The sequence below is a fragment of the Stegodyphus dumicola genome, chromosome 2, assembly GCF_044657685.1.
Source record: "Stegodyphus dumicola isolate Sdum_Otavi_A_Nest chromosome 2, ASM4465768v1".
NCBI lineage: Eukaryota > Metazoa > Arthropoda > Arachnida > Araneae > Eresidae > Stegodyphus > Stegodyphus dumicola.
In genome coordinates, this window is record NC_140769.1 from 248,352,846 (window position 1) to 248,378,564 (window position 25,719).

The 25,719-nt window shown below is 29.3% G+C and overlaps 1 protein-coding gene across 1 annotated transcript in view; it reads right to left on the reverse strand.

The window, feature by feature from the left end:
• Positions 1–25,719, reverse strand: part of ND-51 (NADH dehydrogenase (ubiquinone) 51 kDa subunit) — a 41,115-nt gene that overhangs the window by 9,716 nt on the left and 5,680 nt on the right. Inside the window, exons 3-7 of the mRNA XM_035367396.2 lie at positions 19,228–19,317; positions 12,129–12,277; positions 11,913–12,046; positions 6,931–7,100; positions 2,845–3,036 (exon numbers count right to left, since the gene is read on the reverse strand). Of these exons, the coding sequence (XP_035223287.1) occupies positions 2,845–3,036; positions 6,931–7,100; positions 11,913–12,046; positions 12,129–12,277; positions 19,228–19,317 (735 nt within the window). The remainder of the gene's footprint in view (positions 1–2,844; positions 3,037–6,930; positions 7,101–11,912; positions 12,047–12,128; positions 12,278–19,227; positions 19,318–25,719) is intronic.

A 25,719-nucleotide genomic window follows, 5' to 3' on the forward strand; every position in this document is an offset into this window, starting at 1 on the left:
CCTCATAATATTTTCCTCCTCTTCTTTTCCCATAATTCATTCATAACATCAATATTTACATTTTAATCAAATCACTACAGCACATTTTATTAGTTCTACTTCAATAAACTTTATCTTAGGAGCAAGCAGATAGATAATTATTGATATTTATTTTGTTTCCTGTCAGTTTTACTGATAATCATCAAAATGGCAAAATATGCAGAAATCAAAGTACAAAAAGGAAAAAATATTGCTGAATTTAGGCACCATACCCCTCATTCCAACTCAAAGCAGTGCTTTTAAATAATGGAATATTTAATGGAAATGTTAAAAAAGGGAGGCAGCATACTTTAATTTCCAAAAAAATACAGATTCCTATTTATAACACTCCAAATGTTATGGGTTTAGCCCTGAAAATTCAAATTTCCTCAAAATGTCATGAATAAATGGTATTTTCTTGATTATAATTACAAAACAACTCTCTCACTTTGTACCTTGATTCCTTTCCTTCCAATATTCATCTAACCCAAATTAGCCTTCTATATGGAATTTTACATCCACTGTGAGGATACTGTGTCATAAGCTGTGAGATTGTAATTTATTTTTCAGATGGCAATAAATCAACAACAGTAGCTTACTACTATCAAGAATGTCATTTCTGAACCAGTAAACCAGCTGCTGATGCAAAGGCCTTTTTTTTTAGGAGATTTTTCCCACAGAGTCTCAATTTGGTTTCTGTGGAGGTATATCATGCTCATTTTCAAAAATTCATATGAAGAGTAAAATACTTTTTGGGGGAAAAATGCAATAGCTTCACTTTCATTTGATGATAAATTGAAATTTGTCATCATTTTAAATCTGGACTAAAAAAAAAAAAAAAAAAAAAAAAAAAAGTTTTTATTACTTGTTTTTGGGTTTGTAATTAATGCTGCCACACTTACTTTTCCTAATAATATATTATTTCTAAGAATACAATAAACACTAAATAAGAATATAAAATGATATTCTTAAAAAAATTTAAAAACTACAAGGCTCAGTTATTGATTTGTATCTGATGTGCAAGAAAAACAAATTATTTCCAATTACACCAATTAGAAATGAAATTGAAATGTACTAACCACAGACAACAGAAAATGCAACATGCAGATGCAATACTGAAAAAGTTTACAAGAGTTATAAAACTCAAAAAATATGTTTGGACAGATTCAGACAATAACTGTATTAAGATAAATAATACAGCATTAGCAAAATATGTTAAAGATCATTCATATTATAACAGATTTTTTCAAAGTTTGAATTGACAAGACTACGCATAAAAGTAACATTAAAATCTGGGGAGGCATTGGAATCCCTATTTATTTCGTAATAAAGGGTTTCTTTTTGATTTCCTATATATGCAAATGGTCATTATCAAAATTACAAAAGACCCAGCAAAGATAAGAGGTTATTCAAATTCCAGCCAGTCAAGCGAACATGCTATTGTAAATGCTTCTAGTTTTTTTAGAACTGAATATAGGTGTGATGCATTATTCAGATTGTTTATTAAGATTAGAGTTTATATTAAGAAACACTATTTAACTTATTCTCCAGTAACATATTAAAGATACTGAAGCACAACCATTCAAAATTGTTTAAAAAATTAACTGTTCAGAATTTTTTTTAACACCTACGATCAAATAATTATTCTTCCCATCATGCACTTTATAAAAGTTTAATAAATTTAGTGATTCATACTTTTCTCACCTTACAAAAAATGAAGACGTAAAAATTTCACTAACTGTTATGCCAAACTTTATTTTTTATTTTTTTTTCATATTTGAAGTTTCATAGATTTGACAAAAAACAAAAAGGTATATCTTAAAAAACAAAAAGGTTTATCCTAAAAGATATTCAAAATCAATACCATAAAAAACTTGTAGAATGTAACTGCAAATTGAAAAATACATAAAGTAAAAGTAATATGCTTTGAGAGGAGAGAAATTTATATAACTGCACTTTTAATTCACATTATATACTTGACGCAATGACATGCAATATTTGTTTCTTATAATGAGATAAGCACTTCAACAGAAACCAAAAACTTGCAAATAAATATCTGCTTTGCTGTTGAAGCCACATCTTTAACATTCAGCATGTTCTTGAAGCATGTGATTGTGTATAGAAGCTTTCTATATTTTTGTAATTATTTTGATACTTATGTCTTAACACAACCACCTTAATAGAAGTCGCCAATTTTTTTTAATTCACCAGACTGTGGCAACCATGTTGATAACAATTTTTATAGTTTTAACAAGCAATGTCACCATTTTGACATATATTCAACAGCTTTAAGCTATTCTTAAAGTGATAATCATGAAATTTCCATTACAACAAAAGAAACAAAAATCTACTTGTAAGTAGCAAATAGGTTTATTGATTGATTTTTAAAATAAACAGCAATTAAAATGCAAAATATGAATTCAATAAATCATTTTTCCCAATAATACATCATCATTTTTTTGTACAAAAAATCACCAAACTGTGTCAAGGTGATGGCATTCATACCATAAGTACCTTTATTTACTAAACAGTTATTAAACAGTGAAATGGAAACTACATACTTAGAATTATTATTCTACTACTATGAATTTATATTAATAATTACATAGTATCAATTAGAAATAAAAAAAACATATCAAACTATGATGTGGTGGAAATAGCTACTGCCATTGTTATTTGTTCTGGGTTTAAAGCAGCAAGTACTCAGATTGCTGCCAAAATTATCTCGACACCTACTGAAGCTTTTCTTCTCAGAATAAAACACAAATATGTAATATTGTATTATATATTACTATCAAAAATTACTAAAGAAATAAACTGCATTACCTTTGTCCCAGAATTTCTAGGTCGACCAAAAGAAGCAAACCATGCTCCACCTCTTCGACAAATTGTAGGAGCAACAGCTACTGTTTCAACATTTGCAACTGTCGTTGGACAACCAAAAACACCTACATCAGCAGGAAATGGAGGCTTCAAGCGTGGTTTACCTTGTTTCCCTTCTAAAGATTCAATTAATGCCTGGAAAGAAATTTAAAATTATAAACCCTTTATTAATGCCAAACCATTTAAATAGTTAGCATGATACTTACAATTATTACTCACAGAATACTATGCCTGCCATACATGAAAAGAAAAAAATCACATAGCTGATAGAATCTTTATCCATTAAAGGAATTTATATATTAAAAACTACAAAACTTGAAAAGTGCACCAAGTTTTTTAAACAAAACTAAAACATATATGCATGTACAAATAATATACAGAGTTTGGTATAATGCAAGATAAGGTTCTATTAAGAAAAATCAATTTTCACAAAAAAATTCAATTAATTCCTTTCAGACAAAAGTAATATTTACATACGAATGTTACACAAATCTTATCTACATGTTTAGATTAAGTATGTGCACAAATAATTTTTTGTCTTTATTTCTTATAAATAATAGTGTTAGTAGCAGCAATAAAAATTTCTACATAATTCAAATAAAAAATCTGATGTGTACACCACATGACTTTCTTGTGTGGAATATTAAATTATATGCACTTTTTCCAGCATTTCATGTAAACTTATTGAATTGAATTAAATTTACTTCATCGATAGTGCATAAACCACAATACAATAAACGCACTTTTTAAAATTCACTATATTTATTTGCCATAGCGATACTCTGGTGCTAGGTTCACTTAACATTAGATCTCAATCATTTTATAACTCAGAATGAAAAAAAAATCACATCACCAGAAGAATTATCTAATTGTTGCCACATGTTCCATTGAAATACTATCATAAATCTAAAACAATGTACAAAAGAACTTAAACAAATAAAAAAACAGTTTTTCACAGATGATTCAGCACTGCTTACTTAATGCACATGTGCTACTCGTAAACATTCTCTTCTGTCTGAAACAGACTGGCGACAATATTTTCTGCTAATATGAAACACTTATTTCCTCCAATTTCACGAGAGATGTATTTCTCATTTAATTAATTCAGTTCTCACTTCGCGGCAAGGCAAAAATAATAAAAACACAAAACATCTTCATTAAAAATATAAAGATATAGAAAAACATAAAACACCAAATACAGTTAAAAAAATTAAAAACACAATTTTTACAATTAAAATTAGAGTTTCTATGCAAAAAAAAGCAATTCGGCCAGCAAGCAAGAAGATAGATTTTTCGGTGCACAAAACTGAAAGTTTACTTTTGGTCTCACTTGGCAAAAAGACAGTGAAGGCGTAGAAACTGATTTAATTTATTTTGGAGGCTATGCTTACTCAATATATGGGATAATTTAATAACTTAAATGATAATTCCAAAATGGATTAAACAGAATTAAATTCGCAATAATAAAAGAAGACATTACTTTGTTGTTGCGAAGCTTAGTTTCTTTAGATTGGTAACAAATCCACTATTCTGCTAAGTTTCAAATGTAAACAAATATGGCTGCTACAGTAAAAAAATTTGGCTTAGCCATGCTTAAACAACTTTTAAATTGTTGATAATTCTACAACTTTAACATGCACGTTAACTAACTAAAAACCTTAACCCGAAGATAAGAAAAACATAATTCAATCATTTCTAAAGCAAAAGATTCACAATTTACAAAAATATAAGAATAAAGAAACTGAGCTCACTGAGCCGAATAACAGAATGGATATATATATACATACAGTGCAGCCAATTGCAACCAAAAAGGGAGGTGCACATCTGCACGTTATAGCCGTCCCACATACGAAATTTCAACGTTCTGAGGCTATTCGTTTTTTAGTTATGCAAGATACATACATACGTACGTATGTACAGACTGCATGAAAAAAATCTCTTCTGAATAAATTTTAAACCAGTTTTATAATTCGTTTGGGGAAAAAGAGTCCTTAATTCTGTCCTTACGTACAGATATCATGCAAAAACATTGTTAAATTGCATTCAGTAGTGATCAAAATAGATATTTTCATCAAAATATGGTTCCCGGAATTTTCCTTGATTACAATATTTCCTTTACTTCATATAAGGAAGTAAAATTTGTAACAAAATATAATTCAAGTAACACACTGAAAATGGTTTAACTTGCTCGATTTTTAACCCTTTGCCAGTGTCGCTGGAGTCCAGTTCGGGCATCTGCTACATGCAGTATTTGTGATGCCTGAACTGACTTCGAGCAGAAGATAAATTTGTGTTTCTATTTTGTAAAACCCGAACTAAGTTTGTTTTCACTTCAGGATATTCATTTATGATTTAATTCTCTACTTTCACAATAGACAGCATTATTGGTCCTACTTTGTCATAGATTTCAGTCGGGAGATAGTGTGGGCATGTTCAACTGCTCAGCTAAACAAAAACACGTGTTGGGAATGAGAGTTTTGCTTTCACACATTTAGTTTCACTTGTTTTTCTGTAAATATGATACCAAAATTTTTCTTTTTTCACAATGTCTGATTCAGACACTGATGAGGAATATAGTTTAGGTTCTTCAGTATTGGATGTCGATTCTTCTACTGATGAATATAAGGAAAGTGTTGATGAGTCTTCGACTGGAAGCCATTACGTTTGGATAACCTTTCTCCTGCCCCTCCAAGGTATATTTTATTTAGCTTCAAAATGTTGTTTAATTTTCTGTAATTGAATAATAATGTGTCTGTCATCCATTACTTTTCTATGTGCACGTCAAAATAGTAAATACAGTAGTTATTGCATTTAAAATTATATTTTTTTACTAAATAACCATTTTCTAACTTTTTATATTGATATAAAAAACAAAATTAAACTGTCAAACAAAATTTTCATTTTTGGTGCATTTTTCTGAAATATATGCAACAGTTAAGAGGTTAAAATTTCTCTTCCAGATCCTAAACAGAATAGATACATTAAACTTGATTATTTTTAGAGGAGGAGCATGTATAAGATGCCAGATTCCTAATACATTGATTTTAATAAAATCAAAATCAAACATAATTAAAGTTATAATTTATGCAGCAAACTTTAAATTTAGCATTTGATTTTGGTACATTAAATAAAAAAATCAATCTGAAAACTTTTGTATTTCTTGAATACATTAACAAGTAAATAAAAAACTGTTAATAGTTATACATTCTACTACCATTAATAGCAGTATCAATGTATTCTTCAAAAAGTACCAGAAAACAATCATAAAAATATTTCTCTCAAAAAAGAATGAAAAGCATTTTGTATTTTTCCTGTAAAACACTACCACACATTTCTGGTATTAGTTCGTCATTGTGTACATGCAATTTTCAATAATTCCCAAAACATATTAGGCAATCCCAAGAAGCATTATAATGTAGTTAATAAATTATACTTGGAAAAGAAATTTTGTATTCTGTACAGAAATACAATTCTAATCTTATAAGCTAAGCTATTTAAATAGTACTGCAAAAGCTTTTTCTTAACAATTTCACTAACACTCTCATAACCCCAAATCTATATCAGAGAATATTTCTTGACAACAAACATAATTTGTATGGTTATTATTAATCATTTATCTGCTAAACACTGCAATCAGCACTGTTTAATCTGCTAAACACTGCAAAAGAATAAAAAAAAATTCATGCAGATTTGTGAATTTGCAATGACAGAATTCCATACTTGTATCTCTAAAATTTCAAATATAAAAACAGCTAAGCAAATGGACCAAAAGTAATTTATACAATTACAGTTTCACATTGCTGTTTTTTAAAGTTATAAAAGACATTTAAAAAAAAAAAAAGAATTTTAGGCTAGCATTATACATACGACTAAAATTTACTCAGAAGTATTCTACTTCTGATTATTAATTATGAAAATATATAAGAAAGATGGAAATTCATCTTAATTTTAAAAAATTTATATGGTTTTTACTGGAAATTTTGAAATGAGAATTTATTTTTATATAATCTCAGTAAAATTTCAACTCACTGTTTCTTCACCGCAAATATAAGCCCCAGCTCCACGATGGACAAAAACATCAAAATCATAGCCTGATCCACATGCATTTTTTCCAATAAGACCAGCTTCATAGGCTTCTTTAATGGCAACTTGCATGTTAGATGCTTCATTATAAAACTCACCACGAATATAAATATAGGCTAAAAAAATAACAACTGTAAGCATCCCACAAATTTTAAAATACAGAATAAGATGACAAAAAAATGAAATGTCATATACTAAATGCTTTCACAAAATTAAACTCAATAAAATGTATCATTTCTAGTTTAATTATATTCCTTTTAAAGTATGTAAGATTTTACATTTTTAATTATTAGATGATGTTAAGAAACTATTTTCATGGGGAAAGGGAGGCATGAAGTATATGAAAATAGTGCCTAAAGAGCATATGTTAAAAAATATAAGGCGATTTTAAAAAATGTTAGACAAAATTTTAAAAAACGTTCAGGAATTTCAAAATAATAATAATACATAGAAAGATGTAGCTGTAAATGCCACCCACATGTAATAGATACTGCTAGAAATTGCACTAGGTAGCATGAGTCACCATCGTTCTACACGTTAATGTTACATGAGTAATATGCATCATTACAGTAGCACTGAAATTATTGATTCGTTGACACCTAACTGAAATACATGAGCTCCAGTATGATTATACCATGAACATACAGATGTGCACCTATCATCAACATTTTGTAAGGGATGAACTTAGAGTTTAAAAAACTATAAATATTTCTAAACTGGATATCTTAACATATTGCCAAAAACAGTATGAACTTTCGGCATTCCCAGTTAAATTATAAATGTATGCAGGTCTAATAAACATGTTGTGTTTTTGTACTTAAATCCATTATTTTTTTATCCTTTTTGTATCTTTTATCATACCTGGGTGGCATTTGTGGTTATATGTTCCAATGTAAAATTGATTTGTTTTTGTAATTCTGATCTACCTTTGTTTAAAACACTTAGAATTAATCTCTCTATATATATTTTCTGAAAACAAAAATTTATCTGCATTCCTTAAATGCTTATTTCACGACATTTTAATATTATATCCAGCAAATATTAACAAAGTGGGCCCAACATGGCAAAAAAAGTGTTAAAAAGAATATGTTACATTTTGTTAGTAATTTATAAATTCTTCACAAAGAACCAGAAATTAAGAAACTGAATGCCAAAAAAAACTTGATACTAATTAGATTTATCATTCCTTACTATTATAAACCCTTATTTTAATGGCACCAATATAATTATAAAGTTTTAATTAAGAAAAATTTAAGAACTCACATAGTGCACGTTTACTTCTCACATATAATCTGCGGTTATCACGTTTCCATGACTGCTTTTAATATAGCAGCAAAAACATTTTCTCATTCCAAGTTGTCAGACCTTGCATTTTTCTTTCACTTGCAACTTTTTAAGTTGCCCTTCCAAATCCTTTCTGATCATAAAAAAAAAGTTAAATAATAAAGTTTAATTTCCTCATCATTTATGCAAATTCAAATGCAAGGTAAAATGCTACTTTTTAGGAAGAATGATATATCATATATTCTTCTCCACTCTTTAGTCATTAACAATTGTTAATTTTTTTTGAAAGATATAAAATATGACACAAATACAAAGATGGTTTGCTCCAGAGCTCTTTTCATAATGGGTAGACTACAAATAACCATAATTAGCACTGTTGGCTATTTGACAAAGGCTTATGTCGTGTGGTGAATTAATCAATACTTTTTTAGGTCATTTAATTAAAAAAGACCAAAACCATAAGGAAGTACCATCACTTCTAATCAAGAACAAACATTATTTCATTACCTAATCCGATTGAATAAAATTAAACAAATCTTGATTTGTTACCAGCGAAAAAAGAAATGTTTAGTTCTGTTGAAATTTATCATACAGTATTTGTAAAAGATATTATTCAGTACTATGGCACAAATGATAGCTTATGCACATCAATTTTGGCAATAAATAAAAATACTGCTTACTCAGCATTTATAGTGGAAAAGAAACAAAACTAAAAATGAAGAGAAACATGCCAATGTGACAATCAAAATCCCAATAACAACCTTGTATTTAGCGTAAGTATATTACAACACTCAATCGATTTCAAGGGCAGCTAAAGGTCCCTCCTCATCAGTAGAACGAAATTCCTAAAAAGGGGAAAAAAGAAGAAAGATAAAGCATAAGCAACAGAGTCTCAGAAACACATGGTCCTTATTAGCACATTTCATCTATGTTTGATCAGATAGCCTTGCTCAGTAAAAGTAGGCGGCCAGTGTAACTCTGATTCAAATTCCGGTTATGACCCCGTGCGTGCTAATATGGACCACGTGTTTCTGAGACTCTGCTTATGCTTTATTTTTCTTCTTTTTTTCCCTTTTAGGAATTTTGTTCTCCTGATGAGGAGGGACCTTTAGCAGCCCTCGAAATCGATTGAGTGTTGTAATATGCTAAATACAAGGTTGTTATTGCGATTTTGAAACAAAACTAAGTCAACACATCACAATAAACTGTAAATAAGCTTTTTCCTCGTATAAAATCTATATTCATATAAAACAGAAATATCTAACTACATAGTGGTTTTCCCCATTCAGTGTAACGTGTATACGAGCCAGTTTCCCTTAGAAAGTCCTCCACGAAGGCATTCCTCCCCTTATGCAGATAGCCCTCGAGGCTTTACTGTAATTACATAAACCAACTAGCAAAACCAAATGATGTAAAAATTCTACAAGCCATTTTCAAGATATTCACGTTTAAGACTTGGACCTGGAACCATTTCTCAAATTGCAGCTAAAAAGAATTTCACTAGCCAAACATAATTTACATTTACACCGATTTTTTTAAATCTCTTCAGTAAATGGCAATATGCTAAAAATCTTTCAAAATTTTGAAACTTAAGTTATTAAATTTCTATTTCAAATATAAAATTCTTATAAAATATTATAAATTGTTTTAAATTCCATATTTTAAAATAATCAAAATGTTAGAAAAACATTTATTCAAAATTTCACTTGCATGGTAAACAATCCATTTCTCATTATCCATAACATGGTAAAACAATCCATCTCAATCCATAACTGGAAAGTTATGATTTCCTTAAAAAATGGATCATTTTCTTGACATTGAGAGGAGCAAGTCACAGATATCAATGCAACAAAGCAAGTCCCCCTTCTTCCCCCCCCAAGAACAAATGTAACCCATATATTAAGCTTTGAATAAAAATCAAGTCAAATTCATGAGATCATAAACAGTTGAATTCAACAATTTAATCTCATAGCATTTTCTGACATTGTTATTCAGCTTTTTACTTCAATCAATACTTTTCTTTGGTCTTCATCAGCTTCAAATGGCCCTTCAGAATGTGGTGTATCCTTAATATCAAAATTCCCGGAAAAAAATTTTGTGAACAATTTTGAAACTGGCATTCTATTACACATCACAGATTTTTTTTTTCTTACTTGACAAACTTTGTATTTTTTCAATAATAAAAAAGCAAAATATGCCAAAAATAATCTTTTGATTGTTCATATTTGATGGCGTGCGAACACACAAAAACTTCTACAGAATCAAACAATTTTCTTTTACTTTTAAGCTCTGAAATGTCAGTTGTCAAAATATATAATGGCAATATGATTTAGAATGAAGTGTTGGATGGTTAATAATATCTTCCTGTGGTGGAGAAAAAAATTACTGTGCAGTGCAATAAATCTATTGCACATCCTGAGCTGTGCTTTCATGACTTGAAAAATGGAAGTTTCAGGATCAGTTGAATAAAACAGAAAATAAAGATTTTTTTTTTTTTTCTTTTTTTTTTTTTCTTTTTCTCCACTTGATTGACATATCTGTGACTAGTTACTTTAAGAATTTAAGTCTGCAGTCACTTTTTTTCAAATGTCCTATGTAATTCACATTGTGAAAGAGTTAACAAAATTTGGGCAAATTGAAAAAAAAAAGGGAGGGCTACTTTTCTGTTTTGCCGGCGCAAATCTCGCCAAGCAGATTTTATTGGCGACAACATACAACATACATGACATGTATACATAAAAAATGTTAACAAATGTTAGTTCTAAGCATTTTTTTATTTTAAAGGCATAAATATTTTAATATCATTTAAAATTTTGTAAAAAAGCCAATAAATAAAGACAATAAATTTGTAAAAATATATTAATTTAAGAATTTACTATGCTTTCATGGTTCAACATCCTGATTCGCCTTTTCATATCACGTGACCACAAGTGATCTGATCTCGCATAAACTACGCTACAAAAATCTAATTCTCTCAGTAATTATCTACATTAATTTCAAGTTAAATCGTAATTTGGAATACAAGTTTAAATGCAAGAATTATTTCAAATCGCAAGAATAGCTTACTTGGAAATTATGTAAAACCGCAATGCTTTACTTCGCTAGTGCATTCTCATTAGAATTGATGAATTTAACCCTTGATTTTGCCTTATGTATATTTTCGCCTTCGGGTGGAGTGTTGGTATTGCATCCTAATTGACTTAATTACCGTGAATGGCCTTACGGCATAAAATTGAACTATCTGGTAAAAATTCTATGTAATTGTATGCCAGTATTGAAAGAAATAATCAATCTGATAAGAAATGGCTGTGAATTATTTTGAAAATGAGGCATAAAAGGTTACCAGTGAGGATATTATGTTTGGCATCAACTGTACCATTATTGGCGACTTTAACGCCTGCGCTGGCAAAACGGAAATGTAGCAAAAAAAGTTATACCAAAACATTAATTTTTCATGTGATGTATAAATTGGGAAAATGTGCATAATTTACCTAAATCTTTATTATATTAATGCTTTCAGAAGAATACTCAAATTATGAAAATAGGGAATGAAAATAGATGAAAATCAGGGAGAATAAAATTTTAAATACAATATTGAGTGATATAACATACAATAGCTAAAAGCATCAAGACAGATTAATTACCTGCCCTTGCTCCCATAGCTCTTCCTGCAACCAAACAGCCTTCAACTAGTTTATGAGGATCATGCCTCATGATTTCTCTATCTTTACATGTACCTGGTTCACCTTCATCAGCATTAACAACAAGGTATTTTGGCCTTAAAAAAGTACATTTTATATAATAATGAATTGATAAAATTATAAATCTAACATGAGATACAGATATAATTAAACTAATACCTCCCATCACTTGGTTTATTCATGAAGCCCCATTTCATACCAGTGGGAAAGCCAGCACCACCCCTTCCACGCAATCCAGAGTCTTTTACTTCTTTTAGTATCCAGTCAACACCTTTTAGTAATATCTCCTTTGTTTTATACCAATCACCCTATATTTAAAAAAGAGAGAGAGAGAGATGCTTCTGTATTATTAAGTAAGTTATTGAAACAAATATTTACAATATAGTAAAATTTCAACCCAATATAAGTAGCAAATTTAAACAGAGATATTCCAGCCAAAAACACTTATTTTTTTTTAATTAAAGCATGAACAGGTAATATAAAAACATGCAATATTTTTACATACATATTTTGATTTCATAAGTCATAAAAAATTAATTGGTATATTTTTCATATTAGGCAAACCAAAAATTTTCAGTACCTATATATATGCCCCTCAAGTTTTACCCAACTAAAAACGCTTAAGTATTTAAGCTGATAAAGTTAATATTATCTAATACTATCTAATCATTTACATATCACCATATTATAATCAGATTTGAATGTAACTTTCAACTGGTTTTCATTTTTATTCAAATCAAATGTGTCAAAAACATTTATGCATTTAGATCAATAAAATTTACTTCCTACACTATATTTCAAAACAATAATTTTTTAATATTCATAAATAGATTTGGCTTTGATACATATTACAGTCAAAAGTCGTTAATTCGGACACCCATAATCCGGAATGATCTATAATCCGGACCTCAAAGCTAAAAACTTTCTGCGCATGCACCGCGTTGGCACATGCGCACAGGCATTTTATGCGTACGCGTAAGACCTTGACTACTGCGCATATGCGTGTGCGCAAGTGCAGAATACGTTTTTGCCTGCGCGTTTAATGTATAACGGACGGTGTAAGCTAAAATTATCTAATTATCTATTTCAGTTAATGTTAATGATTGCGTTGTTCCTTAATCTTCGAATTGGATCCCGCTTATTATTTTTTGCAGACTGTAAGAGCCATTTTATAAATGTAAACTTGAACTTTCGATTATGTCAAATAGAATTTCCGATGCTGGAACTTCCAAAGGATCTACAAAACGAGAGTATGTTTCGATGTCCAACAAACAAAAAGTGGAATTGCTGCAAAAAATGGATAAAGACATGAAGAATGTGACAGAGAGGTTAGTGAAAACGAAAAAATTTCGATTGACAAGTCAGTCGGTATTCTCGGCACAGCAATTAACGGGACTTGAACAGCGGAACTTTGTAACTGAACAAGAAATTATGTCTTTTTATAAAATTAAAGAGAAATGATCACATAAAATGAAGCAACTTAAACAACTTACATTGAGAGAAATGTTTAATAAAGTAAACAAATTAATATTAATCTTTTTTTTTTTTTTTTTTTGTAAATTTTGATACCTTTTAGATCATAATTGTTCTTTATTTCATAAATTACGGTTTCATATTTTTAATTTTAGAATTTCTGCATGCCATCTTATGAGATTTAAACTGATAATCTATAATCCGGAATCGCCGAAGTCCCGACGAGTCCGGATTAACGACTTTTGACTGTATTCAGTACTAAACCCATACACCATGGAAGTTGGCAAGATCCCACCAAAATTGCACAATTCATTCCTACAGAAACCTAAAGGAACTGATGTCTCGTTAACAAGTACACACTTTATTTATTATGTAATCGAGAGATACAAATTACAAATTCAGCACAAGAAAAAACATGCATAAATATAAATTCAAGATTAAATATTTTTAGATTAATTGACAAAGAAAATTTATTAAAACCTGTGCCAGATTTCATCAAAAGCTATGTTTAGAACATCATGATTACAAACTTCTCGCAGATAACTGCTCCAACCTATTACTATTTTATTGGCTATATCCAGCTGTTCTTTTTCTCATTCAACAGCTTTAAACAGTTGCAAATGAACCACAGTGCAAATCACAAATATGATTTTACAACCTTCGAACCAAATTCATTTTCAAATGGATATTCTCATTACAATTTTTCCCATGCATTGTCATTGCTTATCCATTTTCAAATAAAGTACTATATCAAGCCCATTAATAGACACTTTTTTTATGGTACTGTAGAGTTCCTCACTCTTTTTGTACAAAATGGAAATGTCGAGGAACCTAGTGAAATGTTAAGTGACTTCAAATAACTAATGACGTAGACTCAAGAAGGTTAATTACCCTTGATTTCATTCAAAATAAGATGAACAGTTTGACCCTTTCTCGGGCTTACAGCAAAGCCTCCACTGGGACTTGAACTCAAAATAAGAAATAAGAACTAAACTCTAATTAACTAAGAGAGACTTAGCCAAAGCTAAACACAAGGTCTAACATAGTTGACCCTTAATTTAAACTAGCTGGTGAATATCAAAAGGGACGGAATATACGGCCGAGCGCAACAGCTTCAAGAGAAATTTAGCTCGAAGGCAACTTCAGGATTCCTAGCTCTCTCTCTCTCTCTCAAAGTATGTTGAACCTTCCTTAAATACTACTTCTAACTCATATGCATTCAAAGCAATTCTAAAAACTCATTCTGGTAGGGAGTTGTAAGTGGAAAAAAGAATCGATAGGAAAGCACATTGAAATAAAAATAACTGTTATAAAATACCTTATAGTACAATCCCCATAACTTTGAAAATAATTCACTGTTTACTGTTTTGTAAAAGATCTTAAATTTTATTCTTCCCCCCCCACAAAAAAAGTGCAAGGGGAAAATACAACAATAACAATTAATTTATATCCTTGTTCATAAAAACAAAGGTGGCTTATCAAGAATCAGCCATGGTTACATCAAATTAAAGGGCAAACATTATGAACAAATGTGCTGTGATATCTTTCTTATCGATTACTAGAACTAAATTGCACTGCTTGGTGACAGTGTGACAACCAACAAAATAATACATAAGTACCAATTATTCTAGTTCAACATTAGATCTTAGTAAAAGACATAGTGATGCATTACCATCATCCACGAATCATGACAAGTAACCTATGTTATTAAGACATACTTTCATAACACTAATCAATAACTTTATTATCTTTCCTTGGTATATCATATTTGATGAGCTTAACCCTTTAACTGTTAAGTTATTTTGATGATTTGGGTACACAAATTGTCAAATTTTTTTATTGGAAAAACCAAATGTAGCCGAAATAAACATCTCCCGATATATATTCGGATATGACAATACGATGCACTCAAAAAAAAAATTACCCCGAGAAATACTCGGGCATGACATTTTCGAACACCAGTGCTGTGCACGAGATAATCTCGGGCATGACAGTTAAAAGGTTAAGAAGAAATTCTGCATCTTCCTTTCTATAGACTACACCAAATTCACTTGCTACACTTTCAGAAAAATTACAGAAAATATGCAATCTGCATTATACAAGATATGAATTTTTTTAAGAATAAATTAATAACAGATAACAATAGGTTATAATTTTAAAAAAATACTCTTAGAAGCATTAAAATTTGTTAACCCTCATAATTCATCCCAGTTCATTACCATTACTTTGCCTGGCTTATAGAACTTGCTTTGCTACCAATCTTCACTTTCAATAGATGGATGAATGAAATCTCTCCGTACATGAACATTTTAACATCTTCTGGGCCACTACTTTTTTATTCCCACATCCATTACCTAGTTATAATATTTTACTTTCTTATTTCCTATAACAATTTAAAAATAATTCTCATATTCTAAACCTTATGAAAACAAATAGCAATATAAATCACAGTGCAAATCAAAATAATAAATGCTGTATATTTTATGAATGAATAAAAAAAAGTTAGGGCATTTGGAGAGTTAAACTCCAATATTCAGTATTAAATATATAAGTAAATTTACAGGCATTTACACCAGTACTGTCAAATTATACTTATGTTGTTACTTTAAAAAGTGTCTTTTAATAACAAAATAATTTAATTTTTTTTTTGGAAAAATGCAATAAATACAAAATGGCAAGACATCTCAGCAACTAAGTTTTGCCATCTCATTTAACTCAAACTATCAATTAAGCACAGATAATTTAATAGTCATTAAATGAAAAAATATTAAATTATAGGTATTACTAAAAAAAATTCAAGTCCACTGTAGAATATTTAAGAAAGTCAGCAATCAAATTTCATTTAACACGGCGAGCTAAAAAACAAACGGGGATTGCTCTAAAAGTCTTCAAATTTGCTTCTTAGGTTATTGTTGCAATGAAAATTTGCAAGAACTTTACAGGCAAACTAGTCACATTTCTGCAATAGCTCGTTTTTAGTTAATTTAGCTTCTCTTATTCCAATTGAATTTTCATTCACTTTGATATATGCAACTTATAATTGCTTTTAAAATTATCAACAAAAAAACTACATGAATATAATTTGCAAGGAAAATTTTTAATTTTCTGTATAGAGCTGAAATGTAATTTTTTCAACAAGTACCATAAACCAAATAAATCCTTTAATTAAAATTTACCAAAATGATTTGATTTTCATGAATACTGAAAGATTAAAAATAGTTAATGCTTCACAGTCTTGACAGTTCATATTTGTACATTTCATTTCAGTTCCCTCAAGCCACCTTTTTCCCATGTACATACTAAAGATAAAAATTAAAATCCCTAGACCTTTTTCCAATTAAAAAAAAAAAAAAGAGTACATCACCCAGATATTAATATAATTACAGGAGGAAATTTGCTTTACCCAAATACTTAAAAGCAAGTAAAAATGAAAAAACTTCAAAAGTTAATTGCTGCAGACAGCTGTTACTTAGATGAGGATAAAATTTACAATGTGTCTTAAAATATAAGGTATGTAAGAAATTGACCTTTGCTGCACTCAAAAGTTAATTGCTACAGATTTCTGTTACTGAGATGATGATAAAATTTACAAAGCATGTCTTAAAATATCAGATATGTAAGAAATTGTCTTTTGTTGTGTTCAAAAGCTAACAGAAAATATTAAACTTCACATCTAGAAAGAATAAAAAAAGGGGAGATTGGAATAAATTTTATTTCCTTGCATGAAGTAAAAGAAGTATAGTAATTGTGAAACATTTTGGTATCCACATTTCAGTGGAAATACAATTACCAGATACATTAACCAGTAATTAGCTATTTCAATGGAAATATTAATTTTACCATCCCTGAATCCACTTTAACTATTTCTTTGCGGCACGTCTGCATGCAGAGACAGAATAAATGATTCTTTATTCCAAAATGGATTCAAAATGGATGTTTTTCGTGACATCTATGCATATATCTTGCATAATACTACATATATTAACAAATAATCAAATTTAAGGAAGGACTATTAAGAATCCTGCACCTAGGCTGCAATTATTTAATTAAACATAGTTATAATTAAAGGGAAATACACTCCTATTAAAATTCTTATATTTCAAATTAAATTAACAAAGCTAATAAAGTAAAAGAATTATAATGAAAGTCTAAATTAATTCCAATTTACAAATTTGTCATTTTTCAGAAATATTAATTTTTTAAAAAAATTTTTTATAAGTATTAAATAGTAAAAGTTAAATCGGCATGGAAAAATTGCTTTACTAGCAACTGACAATAGTCACCGAGTATTTAAATATTTACAGTAGATGGGCATTGAAAATGATGAAGCTTAGCAATCTAGTCACATCAGAGTCCGGGTGTGGTCGTAGGGAGTGGAAGGCAGCCGAATTGAAGACGCAGGAGAATTCCATTTTTCTAAAAACTCCATATCTTTATTCACTTAAAATAGCAGGCCACCAATTCTTTTAGATTCTCCAAGATTACATGTGATAGTAAATTAAACTAAATAGTATTAACTTTAAATTTACTGCATCAAACTATTCAATTGTTTGAATAGTTTAATTAATAGAAAGTTAATTAGAGGTTGCCTGTTTGCTTAGAGCAAAGCCATTGTGTTTTTTGTATTTTACACATACACTCTTGGTATTGCCAGCTGCAATATATATATACATACACACAAACACACACACAATACCTTACCCACTTAAAAGTCCTTACCCAGCTTTTAATTATCATTTTTATTGTTGGTCGTAAACATATATTTCCAATTAAAGAAGAGTTTAAAATGATACAAATATTCATACTTTGGCAATTTCAAATTTTAAAAAAGAAAATTAATTTTGGACAAATAATGAAAGTGAATTTTGAATGGGGTCTCCTGATTTCTGACTTATATTTGGGGAAAGGTTTATAATCATTATGAAAAATTAAAATCCAAGAGGTTTGACTTCTGACAGTAACAATTGGCGAGGATATTTAATTTCAAAACTGCAATTTTTTATGCCATTTTCAACTTGCCTTGAGGGTTCAGTTAATTAAGTTAGAATAATTTGATGAAATAAGTTTAAATATAATGCCACAAAAATTGTGTTTAATTTAATAGACATACAAGAAACAAGTGTCCACATTAGATTTTTTATATATATATATATATACAGAAAGATGATGCAATTACTAGATATATTAACCAGTAATTAGCTATTTCAGTTTTTTGTGCCTCAAGTGCTAGATTTTTTCTCATTTTCTCAAAGACAATGAAGAATGGGTATCTTTATTTCTCTTGACATTTAAGCCTGCAGCCAGTTAAACATAATACATGTTAAATTCATTTTTTTATTATTATTATTTCCATTAAATCATCCCCAACAAAAAGTTTAGTAACTTCAATTACACCTTGGGGATTACTTAAAAATACGATAAATAGATACCAATAGGCCATTCTAAGTTCATTTTGCATCATATTTCATCCTTTTCTTATAGGTGAACAGTTTCTTAAAATTATAAAGTTCCAAAAGAAATACAAAAAGAATACAACATTATATTAGTATTGCATATTAAATAACTATAGCTTATTCAACAATTTGCATATTCAAATATATTTTATAGACAGGATATCTCCTCCCCAAAAGATAAAGCTTTTTTATTTGGATTTAAAAAATTTGTTTTTTCTGATGCTTAAGTTTTATTTAAAAAAGATTTTAAATTTCCATGAAAGATAAGCTATTAAATCACAGCAATATAACATATAAAATGCATTATAAACATTCTAATTCATAATTCTTACCCTAGCAAGGGCACCTTTAAGTTTCCAATCATGCCTTCCATATAAATTAGTGAAGATTCTGTCCTGATCTTTTAATGGCCCAAACTTTGTCTGAAATATTAAAATATTTTACAAATAATCAATTACATGTAACCCAAAAAATAAATAAAAATAAAAATAATTATATTTCCTGTTAGATAATAAAAATTCATAATTATTACTCAGTATTTCTATTATTAATAATCGGAAGATGCAAATATTTTAATTTAAAAATATTACTTGATACACGAAAAAATACTATTTTAATGATGAATTCATTAAAAATCAATTCATATGTATTAGAAACGTAATTCAATCAGAATTTATAGACACTGTTGACTAGATTTCAGATAATCACGTAATTTAAACTACATCTTTTCTGATTCAGCTGTAATCTCTAAACTATACGATATTACGTGTTCTGATGAGTTCAATGTTTGTTATTTCATAGCATTTCCCCCAGATCTTTTTCTTTCACTTTTTTTTTTAATTGTAAAGTCTATTAGATTTTCCAAATAATAAAATCACTAGTCAAGTTTTAACCAGGGTCAGTAGGGAAAATGATTGACTCCGACTCCTTTAATTTTAATGACTCCTCCCTCATATATATATTATATATATATATGTAAAATGTTGTATGATCTTAAATTCACTAGTGTGAAATCGAGTTATTCTACTACTTGCGCAATTGCTGCAAAGTTAGTTAATAATAATTTATTTACTAAAGAATATTGATTATATTATCTCCTAAGATTAATTTTAGTAGAATTATCTTAAAAGAGTGAATCCATACTTAGTAAGTTCAATTTCGAAAAAAGTTTTAAAGTAACTTGAATGTAAATTGTTAAAAATGTTTAACGAGGACTTGAATTAAATCATGAATAACTTACATCAGATATTAACTCAATCAGCAACTTACATAAGATATTAAAAAATTTTAAAAACTTTTTTATTACTAAAATAGATAAAGCAAATAATAACTTTAGCATTATATGAAAACAATTTTACACAGAAATTATTCACAAAGAACTTTTCAATGCAACTACTTATCAATTAGCCAACCTTACAGAAATATCTATAATAAAGAGTATTAAAACTTTTCATAAAAAACTAAATATTACTTTAAATCCAAGCTACAAAAGATTTACTAACCTATATGCACTTCCCAAATTCTATAAAACACCATTAAAATTCAGATTTATACCAAATGGAACTAATAATTACAACAAAAATGTAGACTATTATTTTTCAATTCAACTTAAAAAAATCTGTAAATTTATTTTCAATGATTGTAACACTAATCATAACTATTGCTGGATCATCCACAATAACACTCCTGTCAAAAAAAAAGGAGGGACAATTACTCCAGCGATATCAATTTTACTGCAGAAATTGCTTTTCATTCAAAATTGAATTAGTTAATGTTCAATCGAAATGCGTTCTTTGGTTCTCTGCATTGGTTCTTAATCCATTCTATTCACGGAAATGTTTGGCCTAACTTGAATTGCCGGTTTGGCATCACCTTATTGCTCGAGTAAAAGACGAAACACCTTCGTATTTATTTATTTCTTAATTAATGTTCATTGAACGGGAGTTAGTTTGTTCCCCTTGAAAAGTCAACTAATTTCTGATTAATGGCAATGATTACTTACTTGCATTTAATTTATTTATTTTTACAACTGAAATTTTGTTATTCATGATTTAATTCAAGTCCCCGTTAAACATTTTTAACAATTTACATTCAAGTTACTTTAAAACATTTTTTTGAAATTGAACTTACTAAGTATGGATTCACTCTTTTAAGATAATTCTACTAAAATTAATCTTAGGAGATAATATAATAAATATTCTTTAGTAAATAAATTATATATATGTAAACATATATGCATGGGTTACAGCTTATTTTTTAATATAAATAAAGTAATAGATGCTACAGAAAAAAAAATTGATGGCTTAGCAAATTATTTATAGTAATTAGCATTTATTATGCAAGAGAAAAACTGGCATTAGTTATTTCTAAGAAACAGTATAGCTTCGGCAAGATCTTATTTGATGGAGGCCTATAGATCCGATTTGATAAACTTCAGAGCTGAGAAGAGTCGAGTCTTTCTAGAGCTGAGAAGAGTCTACTAACTTGAGTAGCAGGAAAATCTGTTACTGTTAGGGTTACTTCTTTTAACTTTTCAGGATAGATTTTTATAAGTTCTAAAAGATGTGTCTTGCAAGCGCAATCATATTTCTCTATTTCTTCAAAGGCTCTGTAGAAATCTTGTTTGTATTTTTTTTTTTTTTTTTCATTTTTATACCTAAAGGCTCTTGATTCTTTATTTTCATTCACTTTGCCTTAGCCTTTTCAATATTATCCAAAAATATTTCTTAAAATCTAATTCATCACTAGAAGAGGATGATAGAGACTCAACTGCAATGTCTGCAGTTTGACTGTCCTGATTCGAATTCTCCAATTGCTCTGAGAATAATTTCATTCTTAATGAAAGTTCATAGATGACTTTCTTTGCCTTTTTAATTTGTTGATCATCCAAGAAAATTCGGTGTTTCAAATCTACATATATTGAATCCATCAATATATATGTAGATCTCATAGTCTAGCAAACTAGTTTCTCTTTTCTTTATTGAAGAAATGATTCCTTCTGCAATAAACCCTCCATTTCAGAAAGAACAAACATACCATTCTTCCATTCTCGCCTCCTGTCAATTCTTCAGATTGCAGCTTTTTAGTGGCTATACAGTCAAAAGTCGTTAATCCAGACTTGTCGGGACTTCGGCGATTCCGGATTATAGATCAGTTTAAATCTCGTAACATGGCATGCAGAAATTCTAAAAGTAAAAATATGAAACCGTAATTTATGAAATAAAGAACAATTATGATCTAAAGGGTATCAAAATTTACAAAAAAAAAAAAAAAAAAAAAGCTTAATATTTATTTGTTTACTTTATTAAACATTTCTTTCAATGTAAGTTGTTTAAGTTGCTTCATTTTATGTGATAATACTTTCTCTTTAATTCTATAAACAGACATAATTTCTTGTTCAGTTACAAAGTTCCGCTGTTCAAGGTCCCGTAATTGCTGTGCCCAGAATACCGACTGACTTGTCAATCGAAATTTTTTCGTTTTCACTAACCTCTCTGTCACATTCTTCATGTCTTTATCCATTTTTTGCAGCAATTCCACTTTTTGTTTGTTGGACATCGAAACATACTCTCGTTTTGTAGATCCTTTGGAAGTTCCAGCATCGGAAATTCTATTTGACATAATCGAAAGTTCAAGTTTACATTTATAAAATGGCTCTTACAGTCTGCAAAAAATAATAAGCGGGATCCAATTCGAAGATTAAGGAACAACACAATCATTAACATTAACTGAAATAGATAATTAGATAATTTTAGCTTACACCGTCCGTTATACATTAAACAGGCAGGCGAAAACGTATTCTGCAGGTGCGCACACGCATATGCGCAGTAGTCAAGGTCTTACGCGCATGCGTAAAATGCCTGTGCGCATGTGCCAACGCGGTGCATGCGCAGAAAGTTTTCAGCTTTGAGGTCCAGATTATAGATCATTCCGGATTATGGGTGTCCGAATTAACGACTTTTGACTGTATAAGGTGTAGAAAGAAGAGTTTCCAATTCTGTAAGATCATTCCACAGTCTTTCTGTTAGTGAAACATTAGGATTATTTACTTCTTCTAAAAAAGTTCTTAATTCTAAAAACTCTTCATCCTCAAATATGTACAATCAAATGTCTTTAATCCGGACTCGTCGGGACTTCGGCGATTCTGGATTAGGGCTTTTTCCGGATTATAGATCATCAATTTAAATCTGGTAAGATGGCATGCAAAAATTATAAAATTAAAAATATGAAACCGTAATTTATGAAATAAAGGGCAATTATGATCTAAAGGGTATCAAAATTTACCAAAAAAAAAAAAGCTTAATATTTATTTATTTACTTTATTAAACATTTTGGCTAATCTTTGGAATAAGGTAACAGATAGTTTGGCAACATTTTGGTAAGACATTTTGGTTACTAGGTAACACTTTAGCGATAATCTGAGAAGTACACAGTTCGAATCACAGATTATTTTGTCTGAGAGAAATGAGAGATCATGAGACATTTCATGTGACATTTTCCAGAAAATTCCGATCGTGATTTTAGCTAATAAGCACTTAGAAACAATTTTGCCGCTAAAGTGCAGAATCGCCCACTTATTTGTTTGGCACTTTTTACAAGAGTAAGAAGAATTGGATTTTTGTCAGTTTTCTTTGACTTTTTAAGTGAAAATAGGTCGATGTGTATATGGATAAAGTCAAGAGTGTGCACAATGCCATTTTTGTGCAATTCTGAGATGTTTTTTTAAGTGAAAATAGGTCGACGTGTACATGGATACTGCATATGTGCAATTCTTAAAAACGCACGAAGCAATGGGCGATTCTGCACTTTCTCCCAATTTCGCACCTAATCTTCATCATGATTAAACACTTTTGTTCCATAAAAGTTCCATAAGTGTAATTCGGCTCGCAGATGGTTGGAAAAAATGTTGAGTAAAAAAAAAAACATGTATTTACTTTGTTAAAAACAAAACGGCATCCAAAAAAAAAAAAAAAAAAACTAGCAGGTTGCTGTAGCAGGGTTGGTCGCCAAAAAATCGCCAAGTTACCATAATCTGAAGATTCACCACTATTTCTTTCAATGTAAGTTGTTTAAATTGCTTCGTTTTTTGTGCTAAACGCACATGCATAAACATTAAATGCGCATGTGTAAAGCATACAAAAAAAACGTTTGTGGCTTTGAGTCCAAATTACAATTCATTCTGGATAATGGACGTCCAGATTACAGTCTTTGTACTGTAACTGCTATTTATTATATAGGTGATGAATTAGGATTTTGAGATTTGATGAAAGAAAATGTCTTTCTTCTTTACCTTTTTTACCTTTATTCTGTTTTCATTGTTAATGCTACAAAAATCTCTTAAAGCTTTACCTTTCTTTTTTCTTTTTTTTTAAGAATTTGTACTTGTTTGGGGAGGGGGGCCATCAATGTAAACTAACTTCTCCTACTCCCAAAAATACATATATATCTTGCGAGTGTTTTTGTGCATACATGTCTGCATAGTTTTGTTTTATATCCTAAAAATTTTTGCCCAGTCTAAAAATTTCAGCTTCCACAACTACAATATTTAATTTTTCAAGATCCAATAATTTTCTTCAAATATAGATGTGAAATACTAATCAAAGTTTTGCTAAATACTTTTATTTCAAATACCATACGATCATTTTCAACAAAACAGTTAATTCATATAATGAAGCTAATATAAAATTTTGCTATGGTTGGAAAGTGAAAAATCCAATCATGTATGAACTTATCAGTAAACACATAGTTTAAAAAAAAAAAAAAAAAAATTATTACAAAGTAGTTACTTATTCAAATTCTCAAAATACCTTACTTTGTATCCTCACAATTAACAAGGTTGCTGAATATATTTAACACATAATAATACAAGTTTTTTGAAGTTCTGAGTTAAAGAATGATAGATTATCTGAATTTATATACTATAACAGGGGTTCCCAAAGTGTGCGCCCCGGGGTGCCATGAAGTAAGGACAGGGGCATCTCACGGTGCCCACGTTTCATGTACATTAATACATTTCATTATTTTTATTCCGTTTCTTGAAACAATAGTTCCTTAAGTTTTTCTCAATACTTATATTTCAATTGTTCATCTAATACCATTTATTTAGTATATTTTTAACATCTTTATTTCTCCTTCCAATCTAAAGAATTTTTGCTCTTAATTTCTTAAAGCACCCTTTTATTCTATCACATAGCTCCTTCAATTAGCAAATAATTCTGTGTTTTGCATCAGATTTATATTCAATTCTTTTTACTTCCTTTCATAGGATTGCTATACAGTCAAAAGTCGTTAATCCGGACTCGTCGGGACTTCGGCGATTCCGGATTATCGATTTTTCCGAATTATAGATCATCAGTTTAAATCTCGTAAGATGGCATGCAGAAATTCGAAAATTAAAAATATGAAACCGTAATTTATGAAATAAAGAACAATTATAATCTAAAGGGTATCAAAATTTACAAAAAAAAAAGCTTAATATTTATTTGTTTACTTTATTAAACATTTCTCTCAATGTAAGTTGTTTAAGTTGCTTCATTTTATGTGATAATACTTTCTCTTTAATTCTATAAAAAGACATAATTTCTTGTTCAGTTACAAAGTTCCGCTGTTCAAATCCCGTTAATTGCTGTGCCGAGAATACCGACTAACTTGTCAATTGAAATTTTTTCGTTTTCACTAACCTCTCTGTCACATTCTTCATGTCTTTATCCATTTTTTGCAGCAATTCCAATTTTTGTTTGTTGGACATCGAAACATACTTTCGTTTTGTAGATCCTTTGGAAGTTCCAGCATCGGAAATTCTATTTGACATAATCGAAAGTTCA